The sequence below is a fragment of the Drosophila subpulchrella genome, chromosome X (assembly GCF_014743375.2).
Source record: "Drosophila subpulchrella strain 33 F10 #4 breed RU33 chromosome X, RU_Dsub_v1.1 Primary Assembly, whole genome shotgun sequence".
In the NCBI taxonomy this organism is placed as follows: Eukaryota; Metazoa; Arthropoda; class Insecta; order Diptera; family Drosophilidae; genus Drosophila; species Drosophila subpulchrella.
Genome location: NC_050613.1, coordinates 5,597,798 through 5,615,872, shown reverse-complemented (window position 1 = coordinate 5,615,872; position 18,075 = coordinate 5,597,798). Strand labels below are relative to the sequence as shown.

The following is an 18,075-nucleotide window of genomic DNA, read 5'->3' as shown; positions in this document are numbered from 1 at the left end:
TTAAAAAGCAATGAAACTTTGTAACATTTAAGTATCATCAGTACGCATTACTTACTTAATAATAATTTTACACATATGTAAACTCATAATAAAGAATAAAATATTACATGTTTTTACGTCGAACGAAAAATTTGCGAACTGGTCACAGCTGTTAAAAAGTTCAATTTAGGGTCGTTCGCTCAATTGCTAAAACTTTTTGTTTAATTTTCAGCAATTCAACGCAAAACTGAATACTATTACAACGCTAGCATGTGGAATGTTTACAAATTCAATTTCAATTTCAGCAATTCAATGCAAAACTAAATACTATTGCAACGCTAGCATGTGGAATGTTTTTAGCGGCCAATGATTTTTTCGTTTCTATTAGCAAATGGGTCAAGGATGAGAATGAGAGTTTCATTCAGGCAAGCGTAGCGAAAATTGAATAGGTACTGTTGTGAACCAACAGTGACACTGAGGGAATTGTCACAAATAAGAACCTTTGAACCCTTTCAAGTGTTATAAAAGCACTTTCCTCCCATACGATTCTTTGACTATATACTCTTTTTGGCAAAAATTTTGGACAATTTTGGGAGATGGTTGGACCATCAAATGTCTTCATCCTCAGATAAATAATGTTTGTTTTGGTGCAACGTTGCCAGGTCTTGCCAAGAACGACATAACCTGGAGGTTGGTCGTTTCTTTAAAAAAGCATAGCAATGGCTGCGTTTAGCAGAACATCATGATAACTGATTACTGATCTTTCAGTTTTTCAGGTAAAATGTCTAACCTTTTTTACTTCGTTATGTGTCACAAGCGTTCAGCAGAACAATCTTGATCACCGATTCCTGATGGATCAGTAAAAACGCTCAAATTGCTTGCTGGGTTGGTCAACAACAATCATTTCCTTATAACGGCGATTGTAGTCCAAATGTATTTCCGCCTCAAGAATATCCCAAAAAGCCAGGTACAGGAATCACCTAAACTTGTAAAGAATACTGAATTGAAGTATTGCAAATGAGGTCCTAGTTTCCGCTGAAGCGAGTTGTAGCGACTTTCCCCGTATCTGTTTAGCATATTTTTAATGGAAGGAAAGGCTACTAGGCGGAATTTGGTCGCTGAAGCAGAAACCCCCTCTGTCAAAATTGCCACGGAGATGTACGACACCACGATTTATTATCTCATAAAGCATATATCACCGGTTTTTTCTAAAACAGACACGATAAAAAAGTAAATCATTTTGATATTCCCAAATCTCGCCTCCCAAACCAAATCTCTTCTCAGGAGGTGGAACGCGAGTTGACTTTCTAGTATTTTTTGTTATTTTTAAATGCCTGGCTACACTATTTCGACTGCACTGGACTGACATTCCAATTTTGCCCACCTCTAGTAATATTTCGAGAAGTCATTCTCCTTACAACCGTTGTCGAAGTAACAGCCCGTCCCCATATTAGATTATCTTGGAATCATATTTATACAAGCAAGGTTGGGGATATAACATTTATTTAAAGATGCCCTGAGGAAAATTGGGAAACTCGTTAAAAGAAATAAATAAATAAAGAAGCTTAAATAAGTGATTACATTTTAGTTGAAGTTTTTAGTCGAAATTCCAGTACAGTCAGAATATTGAGATAAAAAAGATCATTTTTTGGGTCCTCAACATTTTGTACTTGTGTGGTGCTTGTTTGTAATACCCATTATCAGAGGAAGCGAATTTTGCGACTAGCTTTTCGATTGCCACCCCCGTGCCTTCTATTTAAGTGTACATTTTTCATAAAACACAACTAGCGGCGCATCTTCTTAATCCTGATGATTTTGAAAATATCTTTTTGAATCCTCGGCACCTTGAACTGGTGCGGTGCTCCTTTCTAATACCCGAGTATTGCTACTCATGTGCCCACCATTTAAGTGTATATTTTTCATAAAACACTTTCAACTAGGGGTCCTGATGATTTTCGTAATCCTGATGATTTTGGGAGTGATCTTTTCGAATCCTTAACACTTTGAACTGGTGCTCACTTCAAATTATCGTAAAAGGAGAATTTTTAGACTAGCTTTTTAGAGTATTGCTACCCATGTATCCACTATTAAAGTATACATCTTTCATATGTATATTACTTTTATTTAGTGCGGTGCACACCATTCAAGTGTACATCTTTCGTAAAACATTTCCAGCTATTGCGGTGCTCCTTCGTAGTCCCGATAATTGTAAAGAGAACTTTAGGAACCCTCAACACTTTGAACTGACGCGGTGCTGCTTTGTTATACCAATGGTGAAAAGGAACTCACTATACAAGCACTTCCAGTTAGTGCGGTGCACCTTACAAAGGTGCCGATGATTGTGAAAAGAGAAATTTTCCAATCCTCAACACTTTGTTCTGGTGCAATGTTCCTTTCGTAATCCTTATGATCGTAGAAACAGAACATTTCCGAATTCTCAACATCATTGAAAAACAGAATAGGAAATGGTGCGATATGACGAAGTCTCCTCAAGAACCTTGCTTGGATGAATATCCTTCAGAACAATGAATATTGGGGCCGTCAATTGTTATACTCGTTAAAGGTCACTATTTTTTGTACCTCGTTAAGAGGTGTTTATGTTTTATTTCAGCTAAACAAAATAACTCAACCCGAACTTAATTTTTTACCCATGATATAGTTGCTTCCCAGATATTTTAAATTAAACCCAAATTGTTGGCAATAAACAGATAGTAAAAAATTTATACACATTTAAACAAAATTACTTTATTGCTTAATACTTTGATACGTATGGGGAACACAGAAAAATAAATCTTTAATACAGCACACTTTTCTGTGTATATTAAATAATATGTGCAGCTTTCTGTTTGTGATTAGTGCTTTTAAAATAAAGTATACCAAGCTTCCAGCGCTAATATGTTTGCCTGCTTCCTCCAAGGCCCTTGGAGCTATAAGTTCGTCGATAAAAATATTTAGGGTAACGATTGTGGCTGTGGTTACCTCTATTGTTTTTTCCCACCATTGGCATCCCTACTACCTTAATCAAATAATATAAAAATGTAGTAAAAAGAATAATTATTTTTAAAAAACAAATTTATGTAATTCATTGGTATAAAATAGCATTACATTCTCAAAGAATATCTATTATCCATATAGTCCTTTTCAAGGCAAATTTTCAACCATCGATAAATCGCATACGATGTATATCTATACCAAAGGGTTCCCTTTTTTCACACTCATTAGATAGGCCGAAATAATCTTTCAGGATTTGATCTCGAAGTTCTCACTGTTTACTAGAGTTTTAACATGTTGTTTAAATTCAAATTTAAGACCAATAATTTTGTAATTTTCTTTGACTTACATTAAGCCAAATATCCAACCATTAAAAAATCGCATACAATTTAATATCATTATATAGGCCAGAAGCGGAAGTCGTCTTTAAGGTTTTGTTTCTCGAAATTCGGACTGTTACCTGAAGTTTTAAACTTTTTATACCGAGTAATTATTTAAAAAAGGTTTTGTTCTTAATATTCCACCAACATGCCAACAATTTTTTCAATCGTACCATTCATATACAAGTTATAACCAAGTAATAGTCAGTATTTTGCAAATTCACTCCCATCGACATATGGCATCGACTATGGCGTCCTCTCTTGTTTTAAATTAAAATTTATCACCAATAATACATTGTCATATATCACGATTTTTTGCAGAGACCTATTGATATATTGTTTAAAGACTTCTAAAATCATTGCTTAACGTTTATACTTAAATAGTATATATATTGTTGATCAGAACACTGTCCATTGGATCGCGTAAGTGACTCCTGTCGGTGAAAAATAAGTCACTTCGACGACACTTCTCAACAGATAGTTTTCCGCAAAGTATTTGTTTTTGTAAAATGTGATCAAATGTTTTTCTAGCTTCTATAAGAGACTAAAAAAAACCTTCTTAGCGATAGATAGGGACTGCACTCTAAGAAAATAGACATCTTACAAGAAGAAAATGCTTGGCTTGCAGGTCCCTTTTTATATTCTTTTTAACATTCACAGGTGTTCTATAGTGTTTCTATCATCGAGAAGTGACTTATTAGTGACATCTTCTCGATTGATGTAAATGTTGTTTTTGTAAAATGTGTTCTATCGACTTCTGGAAGGTAGTTTTCTCGTCCAACAGCTTGCAGTATATCCACGTACATGTACATATATGCCATTTTGTGAAAAGTTAGTACACCTCTTTGTATTTATGCATAAATGTGGTTGCAATTTAGCGGATATTTAACTGCCTTTTTTTTTTTGTAGTCTAAATAATACTTTCAATACTTTCGCTGATTTGAAAAGTAATTTGCATTGTAACTTTTTTTCACAAACGGGCACATAAACAAACAAACCGCATTTATGGACATTTTTTAAACTAATAGCTTATAAAACAAACGCGGTTTCGTTAGCTTAACTGAAAGTAATTTTTAATATACATTTCCAAGTGTCAACAAGCTAAAAACTAAGTCAAAAACAATTCTGAAAATAAACGTGTAATCTTATACATATAGAAGTCGGCGAATAGGTGCTATATAAACCGACTGTGTATAAAGGCATTTTTCTTAAACGTTTTTATATTTTCTGCTGTTTTTTTGGGGTTTTTTCAGTGTGTTTTTTCTTATGGATTTTTCCGTTGTTTTTCTTTTTGTTCTTTTTTATTTTGTTCGTTTTCATTTCATTTAATTTAGTTGGAACGTATTTTTAAATCGAACATCCAACATATAGAATCTAAAATTGGCACGCATCGGGTTGTTTGTTCCTTACAAAATATGTTTGTCTGACCTGATACGAAACAATCTATTCAATGAAATCTATATGAAAAGCGCAGCCCTACATATAAATATACATATGATTATTTTTAACTGGAATAATATATTAATTTAATATAATAAATATTTGTTTGTTTAATAAGAGAAAGCTACTTTGCTTGGTGGAACGAACTTAGGAACTAGACAAATGCATGGATTGATCTTCAGATGATTGCTTAATATTAATAAAAAGTTCGGAAAGTTGTAACCAATAAATAATTTAATTTCATTATTATATATGCACTGGAAACCATGACATTTAATTGTTCGAGTTTTCTGATAGATTTTCAACTCATAACAGCTTTGGGTCAACATAAATGTAATCAAATATTTTTCCACAATCTTGAATAATGTTTATGTTATTCCTGATCTATGCCGATATTACCCACAGTTGCCTCTAAACATCGCCCCAGAAAGCTAGCCTATAGATAGACATATAGAACATATTTAAACAAATACATACAAGCGCATACTTTAATTTGTATATATGTACACATTCATTTATATCGGGGGGCTTCGTGCATACGGTCGGCTCTAAAGACCGAAGGCTACAGACGAAAGCGCCCACACAAAATGGCCAAAAATAGAACAACAAAAATTCGAAACTGTGCTATTTGTTATTCCCTGATTTTCTGATTTTCTGATTTTCAGAAGATGATGCGAATTGAAATTTATTTGAACGCATACCCAGAACCCACTTTCACGCCCACATCCGCACATGCCCGTACTTATGGTGTACGGATTACTGAGCATTTTGGCCCGATTTTTGCAATAAGTTCATAGTTGTTTACCGAACGAAAGATGTTATGTGAATCCAGCCAGATGGCAGCCGAAGAGACCAGATAAAGATAAACCGTTTAGAGATGTCGGATATATCTGGACACATCTCCCCTGATTGTTTCATGCACTGAGTCCCACATAACTAAACCTGCCCACCTGTGCCCCATCGCGATCCTCTAGTTTTTGGCAAGCCATGCATAATACCTAGACCATACAGGACTACCCATATATATATAATAGAATATATCTGCTGTGTACACCTAGCATAGGTGCAGATACAAAAAAGTTCTAAATTTAAGACACTTGGTAACCAAAAACGAAATCAAAACAAAAGGCGAAACCTTAGAATGTAATAGTAAATTTACTGCACAGGAAAATGAAATGCATATTATATAGAGGGGTTCAACAATAGATCCATTTAAGAAATCTTCAATGTTTAAATACCACAAAATTTAAGTTCATCCAATTAGAATCCGATCTTCAATAATCTTTTGTACACATAATCTTTTTTTACATTGTTTGAAAAATAATAGAATGATATATAAAAGGATTTGTTGTTTAGTATATATTTACAATATATTCATATAATAAAATTATATTAAAATTGTAAGGACACTTTTTTTTTTTATTGTATCAATATAGAGCACCAATCTTATAATCGTCTATTATTGAATATTTGAATATTTTGTAAAACTTGTCTTATTTTATGTAATATAAAAACCATTTAAATTATTAAGCAATAGGTATTTGACATTAATCTATATATGTTTATGATTTAAGATTTCTCTTAGTAATAATAACAATGTATATAATTACAATGTATAAATAAATTTATTTATTTTTATTTAATGAAATAAAATGTGTTTTAAGTAAATTTTACGATAAAATGTCAGAGTATTAGTACAAACTAGATATTAATTAAAAAATTATGCTTTGGTACTTGTTTAAACTGAATAAATAAGATTATTGGTAAAAACTAGACAGTTATTAAATAAATTAAGTTTTGGTAGTTTTTTAAACTTTGAGCTGAATTTTTTAAAAACAAATTTAAGATGCTTTTGCTTTTAGCTATTTTCTTAAATTGTTATGAAATCTAAGCATCAAATATAAAAATACTGGTCAAAAGTTAAGCACAGCTTTTATTATGTTCAAAAAAATAATTGCCATCGAAATCGCTTAACACAGTGTCTACATGAGCTCAGAGTCTATCGATTTCTGGCACCCTTTATATTTTGGTATTTGTTTCTTATACTCAAACATTTTTTGCAAACTTAAGTAAAATTGGTAAAATATTTCTGGATTTTATATTTCCTGGCAAAGGGTATTATGATTTCAGTCAGAAGTTTGCTACGCAGTGATGGAGACGTTTTCGACCCCGTAAAGTATATATTTTCTTGATCAGCATCACTAGACGAGTCGATCTAGCCATGTCCGTCTGTCCGTCCGTCTGCCCGTTTTTACGCAAAACTATCTCATAGGTTTAAACCTTTCGAGATGAAACCACCCCAAAAGTCTTATTTCTATTTCAGGTAGTATAGAAGTCGTAACGAGCCGGATCGGACAACTATATCCTGTAGCTCACATAGGAAAGATAAAAAAAAAAAATAAAAAAAATTTTAATATGCAGATCAAGAAAGGAAGTTTATTTCGCCATGCCGATGTTTCTATACTCTTGCAGGTCGTTCCCGTGGGAGCGTAGAAAACTTAAAACTAATTACAGACATATTGAGAAAATGTTCCATTTTAATTTACTAACGTATATGTTTACCAGGAACGAAATACAACGGTCATTGTATTATTTTAACATTAGTTATCCGATCGTTCCTATGGCAGCTATATGATAAAGTCTACCGTTTTTTTTATTTTGATTCGAAGTTCTGAAATACAAACAGAATGATATTCCCCAAGTAAGAAGTTAATATGACAAAACAACACCGAAGCTATTATTTTTTTACATTTTTTAATAAATATTTTTTTGATCACTTCTATGGGAGCTATATGATATAGTGGTCCGATCCGGCTCGTTCCGACTTATATACCACCTGCAATAGAAATAAGACTTTTGAGAATGTTTCATCCAGATAGCTCTAAAACTGAGAGATTAGTTTGCATATACGCAGTATAGAAACGGACAGAAGGACATGGCTAGATCGACTCGTCTAGTGATGCTGATCAAGAACATATATACTTTATGGGGTGTAAAAAAACGTCTCCTTCGCTGCGTTGCAAACTTCAGACTGAAATCATTATACCCTCTGCAAGGGTAAGCAAATTATAACTCAAAAAAAAATCGGACGACTTTATCTATCATATAGCTGCCAAAGAAACGATCGAATAAATAATGTCGAAATAGTACAAATTTATATTTATTTTAGTTATATTCGTTTAGTAATTTAAAATGGAACATTGTCTTCCATTTTCTGTAATTAGTTTTTAGTTTCATAAAAATCGGAACGACCTGCAAGGGTATAGAAACTTCGGCCTGCCGAAGTAAGCTATCATTAAGTACCACAGAAATCTCCTAGCGCTAAATTCGGGAGGAATCCATAGATTCCTTTGCAAACATATTCGTCCTTCCCGAAAGTTATAAAGGAATATTATGCCATCAAAATGGACGGCTAAATCCAGGGGCTTTAAGGCGCTATAGTGTATCTAGAGCTATTTGGCGAAAGCTTCTGTTAGAAAGGAAAATAGAAAATAACAAAGCGAATATAAAGAAATAAAAAAAGATATTCGGAACAATGACGAATAGATTCGAGTGTTAGACAAATGGCTATGCGATGGGGCACCTAGGGCTGTTCGACGTCAGCCGTTCGATCGAGATATAGACGGGGTAAATAAATATATATATAAATTTAGGGGCGGGGAAGGGAGCGTTTGTAGGGCGTGCACTGTGGGGTTCAAATACTGCAACGATCCGTTGAGATATCTAAGCTATATGTGCTATATACCGCCACGAACATTCATACACACATGCGTACATGCCAGGAATATATGCAGGCCGACTTTTTAATGGCTGTGAAATTTATGTTCTACGATATTTGATTCCAAAAACAAAAGTGTAAAAGGCCGCCAACGCTCCGAACGGCTATATGGCTATATACCTATGATCTAGTTATGTGCGTGTGCCATATAGTGTGCCTCATCTCGCTCTGGCCAAAATGGAAAATTGGAAAAATTCGGTTCGCAGTGTGCGTGCACAAGTTTATGTTTCAGTTGCAGTCCACCTGAAAGTCCCCAACACACCCAACACCCACCACCCACTTGTTGCCACATCTGCCAAAGATATCTGGCATATCTGGCATATATCTCTGGCCTCCTTGCACCCATTCGGGCTATAGGCTATATAGAAAAGCTGTCCGTGTGTGCGTGAAAATGGCTTTTCCGCGAACGCGACGAAAAATTCTTTAACATAACGTGTAGCAGCGCTTTTCATCGTCAGTCTATTTAGTCGAACCGCAGCATTCGCTCCTACGACGTCAGCTGCTCGGACTTCAATTCAATTTGTTTTTCTCCCTAAGTAAGTTTTTTTTTCTGTTTCTGCTCTACTGCTGCTTCACATCTCCTTCTACTGCTGCATCATCAAAAAAAAATTAAATAAAATAGTGTGTCAAAAAACAAAAAGTTATCATAAAAAAAAAACAAATCCTTTGAAAAAGAACCACGAACCAAAAACCAATAAAACAAAGTTACGAATTGGAAAACTTTAGTGTTATATAACATTATTTTTTTACATTTTTTTAAAGTGCAATCAACGAAAGAACAGTGTTATAAAAAGACTTAAGAACCAAGAAAACCTCTAAAACTATTTTTTTTTTTAAAACTTTTTTTGACAATTTTTTTTTGACGGCTAAGGCCTAAAAATAAATTGAAAAAATTCGCCCAGGCACTGGCGACGCCAACAACAATATTCAACAGCAACTACAACAACAGGATCAGCCACAGCAGCAACAACCACAACAACAAAGGCAACAACAATACCAGACAGGAATATATCTATCCATACACACATTTAACCAATTCCCAAAGTGTTATATGATCTGAGAGGAAAAGTTCTCAAATTTTTTTTCAACGAATTTTAAAAATAAATTCGCTTTTGTATGGGTATGCGTGTGTGTTTTTACCTTGGCAAAATATCCAAGACACACACAGATACGCAGGGTAAAAACTTTTTCGTATAGCTTTCGGCGCAGGCGCCATTCAGATGTTAGACCCATAGAAAGCAGAAAGAGACGGGAATACGCCCACCCACACGCGATCATTGGTGAACAAAGTTCTGGAGATTTTTTGGAATATAATGGTATAATGGTATAAGACTATAAATGGAGGCAGAGCAGAGTTCGATTGGTATATAGCGAGATGAATATTTTTAAAATGGTATACAAATATGAGCTTAGTTGGGGTGAAAATATGTACCACAAAGGAATAAGGACAAATATGACATATTTTTGAACAGGAAGTTGGCGATTTTTTTTTCTTAATTAATAATGATGAACTTGAAAAAAGGAGAGGGTTAAAAAAACTAAGAACAATTAAGACAAAAGCTTTAAGAAGCAAACCAAACTTATGATGTTGAAAATGTGGTAATCTTAAATATCTAGGAAAAGTCAGTACATGATTTGAGATATTATTCATAAATTTAGACATACCTGTCAGATTTGACGGATCGCTTACTCTCTCTACTTGCCATTTTTGGTTAAAGATACCAACGGAAAAATTAAAAAGTATACAAAAATTTTGCTCAACACGTTTCTTATAAAGTAACCTTCATAAAGGAATTTTCTCTCTCTCCACATAACTCCCCGAAACTGACCCAGTTTGTGTGCCACTAAAAAAATTACGAAAAATGCATTTCAAAGCAAAAGCAAAAATGCACAAATAATATCTAAAAGATTATGAAATTATAGACACTTTTGCACACCAGTTAAATATATAAAGTCATGGCATAATAAATGGCATATTTATAAGCGGTCTATGAATGGTATTTGATTTTATTTTGCTTTTCATTTCACACCAGCTCGCCCAAGTATATATATAAATTCAAAAGCTTTTCTAGATTTTCTGATTTAGTGCCAAGGTAAAAAAAACAAAAATTTTCAAAAAGGCTTTCGCCGCAGCTTTTCGAATGTTTTCGGAAGCTTTCGGCTTTTGGGAAATTCAATACTGCCCCATAGTCTATTTTTAATCAAGAAAAATCGAAGGAAAAAGAAAAACCACCGATATACATAGATCTGACTGTGGCTATGGCCCTCCCCTTCGCACATATAGACATGGATGTAGATATAGATAGCATAGAAAATTAAATAATTTTAGAGCGGAGCGTACGGAATTAGTTGTTGTTTTTATTCTTTTGGATTGTGGAAGATTATGATGTGAGGACAAGACATTGTTGCCGACTAAAAAAAGAAAGGTTGCCCTGCCTACATATACACTAGTGAAACGAATATATATAGGGGACAGATCCGTCTAATTATAGAGTTGCTATAACTTTGCGATCAAAGGCTCGTTTGTTGTTGTTGCTGCAGCTTCAGTACATGAAACCCTGAACATAAAATACAAGAGTAAAAGCCAATCTTTATTTATTAAAGTATTTATTTCAAATTATCCTATCATAAAAAAACAGTTAATGTGTAATGTAATGTAACTTGCGAGATCATCAAAAGGAATATATTTAATCCTTTTTTCGGTTGAAGGAAATGTGCATTTCTTAAAAACCGTATAAATAATAAATACAATTTTACAATAAATTAGTGATAAATATTCAATATTATTCTAAATGCTGTTGTTTTGGTTGCTTTAGAAACCACAATGCGTATTATCTATCTATATTGTATTTTATTTCAAAATAAAGTTGCCAAACTAAACGAATATTTTTTCTCCTTACATTGTTATTGCAGGTTATTTCAACCCTAAACCGTAGCCATGTCCGACGATGAAGAGTACACGTAAGTAGAACCTATGTGAAAAAGAGCTCAGTGAAAATATTAAGTATACAACGCATACGACCGCGAAAATGATCTAAAAGTGTGTAAAAGTAAAATAATTAAGTAAAGTAGCAAAAGCTAAAGAGAAGTATTAGAAGGTCTCGTTTGAACCCTTGTTCCAATACTAACTGATTCTCAACGACCAGATTTTTGTGGATTTTTGTAAAAAAAAATGTTGTTATCACGTTTACCCGTGGCACCTATTTTGATCTGTACTCCTTTCTGTCTATTTCCACGCATTTATCATCCCCGAACCGATACCGAACCACGATCCCAAAACCACCACAACCACAACCCTTGAATCTGTTCGATCAACCGCTAATGTTGTCGTTTCGTTTCTTTTGAAATCAACAACTAATAACAATCAACAACTATTCAACAACAACCACACGACAATTCAACAACAAATCAACAATATCACCTCTGCACCTGTGTGCCGTGTGTAACCCTGCACTTTCACTCAAAAAAAATATTTTAAAAAACACCATATCCAAAAATTAAAAAAATGTAAACAAAATTCGTTTAATTACGAACTCGAAAGCAGCTCCGAGGAGGAGGAGGTTGTCGAGGAGACCCGCGAGGAGACGTAAGTACACTTTTGTTGCCGATTTTTGTCAACATCTTTTGTTGGTTTTGGTGCAGCAGCCTAAAGAACTCGATTGGTGTTCACTTATGTCTATATCATTTTTTTTTCATAACTATAACCAGTTTTTGATTTTTTCCACACCGAACCTTGCCCCCTCCTATTTATTATTCCAAACTTTCTATATGTGTTGTATTTTGTCAATGTTTGCGAAAAACACCTTTTTTTAAATTTTGTAGAACTATGTATTACCCAAAAAAAAACAAAAAAAAACACCCAAAAACCTGAAACCAACCCAAGATTTTTGTTTTGTGTACTCGTCTGTAAATAATTTTATTTGTTTATTAATTTTATAATTATTATTTTATTTTCTGTTCTGTGTACATTTTTGTTATTTCTTTTGGTTTTTGTTTTCAATGTGTTGTTGTGTGTGTCTATAAAAGCCAAAATTGAAATTATAATTAATCGTATAAGATCACAAAATCAGTATCCGATAATTGTACAAAATTTACTAATGGAACCCGAGAGCAAAAACCCCACCCACCCACTGTTCACACCCACTCAAGCAGCGAGTTCATAGTTCATACCCCTCCCCCGAAAACCTAGCGAAAAATTGGCAAATTGTGTATATAAAAGCTGTGTATATCCCCCACCACCCACATATGTATAAAACTGTGTTAAAAATAATGGTAGTAGTATTTTCTTTAAAGCAAATTTAGCAAGGACCAAAATCCATTTAAATGTATTGCATTGAATATGTTGAAGGTTTTTAATAAAATAAAATATATTTTGGATTAAAAAGGTGTATTATTACACGCCAATCTGTAAAAACCAAAACAATAACATAGTTTTTATGCATTTTTTGAATAACAATTAAATAGTCATTCGTACAATGGAAATTGGTTTTGAAATTGCTCTACCATTTTTTTACTGTGTATTTTTGTAGCTCTTGTAACACGTCTTTTGTCTATCTGTCTATCTATTTTTACCATCGTATCTCCCGACTCCCCACAAGATAATAAATTTCCAAAGCCGTAAATCGCAATTTCTAAATTCTAAACAAAACTTTTGACAAAAAGTTAACTTTCCGCCTATCGCTGGCCTGGCTTAGCAAAAGTGTTGTCGCCTATAAGACTTGGAAATCATTGATATCAATTCTGTTTATCTCTCTCTTTCTCTCTTCCATCTCTTTTTGATCTCGTTCTTGTTGCAGGAAGTAAGTAAATTGTGTGAAAAACCAATGAAAAGAAGAAAGAAAGACCTATAAATTTCCCATATATCTGTATAAAAGTTTTCTCCGATTTACTCTTTGCCTGCCCAAAAATTATGCTCGTTTGCCAATTTCCGAAAAAAAATTGAAAAATTTAAAGTTTTTGTGTGTACATTTCTGCTCCATACGCATCAGAGATCCAGTTCCAGTTCCAGAACCAGCTCCAGTACCAGTTCCAGTTCATACTGTACAAAGATTCGTTGCTTGGAATCATTTTTGAACTTTCTTTAGAACAACAAACAACCAGAAAACAACAAACAAAACCAAACAAAAAACAATTACGTACCTACCATTACAAAATTAATTATTCTGTTCAACCTTTTATGCAAATATCTCTCTATATATATTCTCCATCTTATTTTCTTCTTTCATTTCGTTTACCAAAAACAACAAACAAACCGAACTATTTTGCAATGAATTTTTTAAAACAACCAACCGTTTTTCTCTTTCTTTTCAACGTTCCTTTTTGTTTGAAAACTGAAATAACGAAAACAATCGCATTTTGTATGAACTTTTCGAACCGAAACCCACAACAAAATATCAATCAATCAATCGAAACCATCGTGACTTTGTCAATTTTTGAAACACAAAACCAATATATATATATATATAAATAAAAATATCACCACCTCCATGTTTGTTGCCACCTCAATGCCTCACGTATAGAAAACCTCCTCAGACACCAGCCGAGTAAGTCTATGTACAAAAAACAAATGTGAACAACAAATGAAACCAGAACGCTAACCAAGACTAAACCTTTAGAGTTATCTTAAGATCGTCCCCGATTAATCCGCCTGTGCGTGTCAGTAAACCACTCAAAAAATAAACCAAAAAAACTAGTTTCTAAGGTGTAAACTGTACCTCTGTAGCAAGCAATACTCAACACAAACTCTTACTCACCACAACTCACCACTCCAGTGCCATCGAAGCAATCCCTATGTTTTTTGGTGTGTTTCTGTTCTGTTTCTGTTTTTTTTTTTTATAACTAGAGTAGTATTGCCATACGTAGAATGTAGAAATCTAATGCTTTCTCACATCCGCACTTTGGTGGCTACTAATTGTAAAACAAATCTTTGACTTTCGGAACCAAATCGAACCAAATAATATAAATATAATCACAAAACAAATAAACAGGCTGTAAGAAATTCCGTCAAAATTCTGTAATTAATTTTAGTGCCTAGAAATTACTCGTAGTACTAGTGGCTATCGAAAAAAAAAGCCATGACTCGGCAGATTAAACTAATAGAGTTTGTTCTCATTCCCGAAACCTATCGAAACGATCATCAGAGGCGAGGGCGACCCAGAGTTCATCAAGCGTCAGGACCAGAAGCGCTCCGACCTCGATGATCAGCTGAAAGAGTACATCACCGAGTGGCGCAAACAGAGATCCAAGGAGGAGGATGAGCTGAAGAAGCTGAAGGAGAAGCAGGCCAAGCGCAAGGTCACCCGCGCCGAGGAGGAGCAAAAGATGGCCCAGCGCAAGAAGGAGGAGGAGGAGCGCCGCGTCCGCGAGGCCGAGGAGAAGAAGCAGCGCGAGATCGAGGAGAAGCGCATGCGCCTCGAGGAGGCCGAGAAGAAGCGCCAGGCCATGCTGCAGGCCATGAAGGACAAGGACAAGAAGGGCCCCAACTTCACCATTGCCAAGAAGGATGCAGGCGTGGTAATTATATGAGATTCCATCAATGCCGGCTGCTGATACGCCACCGTCTTCCCACCCCCCCATCTGTCTCTCTCTCTCTCCCCCCTTTTGTTTTCTTCTTTTCCGTTCTTTTTGATTTCCTTTTGATTCCATATGAACTCCTCATGTGTCCACCCACCGCCAACAACACCCATACTCCATCGTTTCCATCAATCACTGCCATCAATCGTCGGTTTTTAAACTCATCGAACATTTGTAATCGTTTATCGTCTGTATTGCGCCCGAATCGATCATCCACAATCGTCTATCGCTTGTGTTTGACCACATTGATCATCCATTGTTCGTTTGTACTTGATACAATAATTCATCGATAATTCATCAATGATTCATCATCAATGGCTTTCAATGTGCTTGCATAAATCGATCATTCCGATATATCTCAATCGTTAATCGTCTGTGCTCTCATCGATCGCCTAAAAATATGCTTGAAAACACACTACACTACAATGTGAAACTGAAACAACAAAACACCTTTTTGTTTTCTTTTTTCTTTTGCACAACAAACCAACAAACAAACAACACACGCATGCACACACACCCAACAAACAAACAAACACGAACAAACAATATTCCTCTCTGTTTTGCGCTCTTTTCTCTGTGTGTGTCTATCTCTCTCACTGTTTGTCTCTCTCACCACGTTTTGTACCGCACGTACCAAAAATCAAATCTCAAAATTCCGAAAAAACCAAAAAACACAACGAAATGTGTCTGCATTGCAAAAAAAAACTAAAAATAAATATTAAAATGCATCCTGCGCAAAAATCGATTCGAACCAAAAAAAAAAAAAAAATCGCCACATGAAAAAAAAATAGTTGGGACTCTCGTCCGCCGCCATGGAACGCAACAAGACTAAGGAACAGTTGGAGGAGGAGAAGAAGATCTCGCTGTCGTTCCGCATCAAGCCCTTGGCCATCGAAGGATTCGGCGAGGCCAAGCTGCGCGAGAAGGCCCAGGAGCTGTGGGAGCTCATTGTCAAATTGGAAACTGAGAAGTATGACTTGGAAGAAAGGCAGAAACGTCAGGACTACGATGTGAGTACCACCCGTAATCCTCTAGGGACCCCCCAAAAACTGACAACCACATCTTCATTGACAGTTGAAAGAGTTGAAGGAAAGACAGAAGCAACAGCTCAGGCACAAAGCCTTGAAGAAGGGTCTCGACCCGGAAGCTTTGACTGGCAAATACCCGGTGAGTTAGCCCCACAACATCTAATCCCTGGTACACCCAGCTAACCCAACACTTTGCTTTTCAGCCCAAGATCCAAGTCGCCTCCAAGTATGAGCGACGTGTGGATACCCGCTCATATGACGACAAGAAGAAGCTCTTCGAGGGTGTAAGTATTTGGTTTCCTTTTCTAAAGCTAACTATTCTTGGGTTTTTTTGGGTTGCCTCTTTGTAAAACCATCTCAATATTACGCACATATAGGGCTATAATACGGTCTATGCGGAAACCTTAGAAAAGACCTGGCAAGAAAGACAGGAAAGATTTACTCAGCGCACAAAATGTAAGCGTCCGCGGAGCCCTTCATTTCCACGTGTCTCTCTTTCTCTTTATCTTCCTATCTATCTATTGTTTTATGTTTATGCCATATACTATGTTTTTTGTTTGTTCCACTACCACCGAAAGTACAGTCTGGTCAAAGGGTCGGGCGTTCGAAACACTATCGAAAGTACAGTAACGTCAAAGGGTTGGGCGCCTAAAACACTACCAAAAGTACAGTCACGCCAAAGGGTACATTAATGTAAGAGGTTCGACAAAAACTTGAGTAACATAGGTCATTTTGGGGGCTGACAACCAATAACCCATCTAACGTCTACTCTCTTTTTATCTCTTTCTATGTTTTATGTACTATATTTTATAATTGTCAACTGTACGTTGTACTGTGCTCATTAAATCACACACCAAAACACGATAAAAACACTATGACACACAGGGCTGGGATGCCATCTCCAAGGACTCGAACGAGAAGATCTGGAACGAGAAGAAGGAGCAATACACCGGCCGTCAAAAATGTATGTACTATAGATCAGATGCGAGATATATAGCTAGGGAAACTGGGGATCAACTGTACCCCCACAAAGGGACGACAACAACAGAACAACATTCATCAATTTGTTCATTGTCGTGCTGTGTTTATTTTATTATTTCCGTTTCCCATGGAGCTCTCTCGAGATCCTACTTTTAGTGTTCCTATATGAACATCTATATCGGTATGCTAATGGTTCCCATATCTGTAATCCTTAGCCAAACTGCCAAAGTGGTTCGGCGAGCGACCAGGCAAGAAGGCCGGTGAGCCCGAGACACCCGAGGGCGAGGAGGACGCCAAGGCCGATGAGGACATCGTCGAGGATGATGAGGAGGTCGAGGAGGAGGTCGTCGAGGAGGACGATGAGGAGGCCGAGGAGGATGAGGAGGAAGAGGAGGAGGAAGAGGAGGAGGAAGAAGAAGAGGAGGAGGAAGAGGAGGAGGAGGAGGAAGAGGAAGAGGAGGAGGAGGAATAGACCAATCCACTCTCTGGGCCCGCCCTCGCGCACCACTTTCCTTCACCACTTTTCGTAAAAACAAACACTACATTTAAATACCAAAGCCAAACAATTTTAATAAAAGTAAAAGAATGAACTAAATAGTTATGATATCTTAGATTATTCGCCCAACAACTTGCTATTCAAAATCAAAAACTCAACATCTTTTTTATTGAATCGAGAAATGTAAGATTTCTTTAAAATAAAACATCAAAACCAACACCAACTAAGTCAAATACTAGCAAAACCAAAAACAAGCAACCAAAAAAAAAGAGAACAATCAAGATATTAAAGTGTGTTATGGCATCATATCTATGAACAATTCCTGTTGTTTGTGTGCATGTTTGTGTGTATCGATCGGGTCTCCAGATCAACGTTGCCATAGTGGGGGGATTACTTACCTGATGGAGGCCTAAAACCCCATATCTTCTC

At 35.7% G+C, this 18,075-nt stretch overlaps 1 protein-coding gene across 21 annotated transcripts; it reads left to right on the top strand.

Moving 5' to 3' along the window:
• The first annotated feature begins 8,967 nt into the window (after positions 1-8,967).
• Positions 8,968-17,954, top strand: LOC119556687 (troponin T, skeletal muscle). 21 transcript variants are annotated; one of them, XM_037869066.1, is made up of 10 exons: positions 8,968-9,104; positions 11,482-11,529; positions 12,110-12,154; positions 14,088-14,111; positions 14,709-15,078; positions 15,933-16,151; positions 16,216-16,308; positions 16,373-16,453; positions 16,547-16,625; positions 17,366-17,954. In XM_037869066.1, exons 2-10 carry the CDS (start codon positions 11,507-11,509, stop codon positions 17,620-17,622), a joined length of 1,191 nt encoding a protein of 396 aa, XP_037724994.1. In that variant the 5' UTR covers positions 8,968-9,104; positions 11,482-11,506; the 3' UTR covers positions 17,623-17,954. The 21 variants fall into 21 exon arrangements, with proteins under 21 accessions (XP_037724994.1, XP_037725003.1, XP_037725010.1 ...); XM_037869082.1 differs by lacking the exon at positions 16,547-16,625 and adding an exon at positions 17,055-17,133 and having other exon boundaries at positions 8,969-9,104; positions 12,113-12,154; XM_037869083.1 differs by having other exon boundaries at positions 8,969-9,104; positions 12,113-12,154; positions 14,709-15,081.
• Positions 17,955-18,075: the final 121 nt, after the last annotated feature.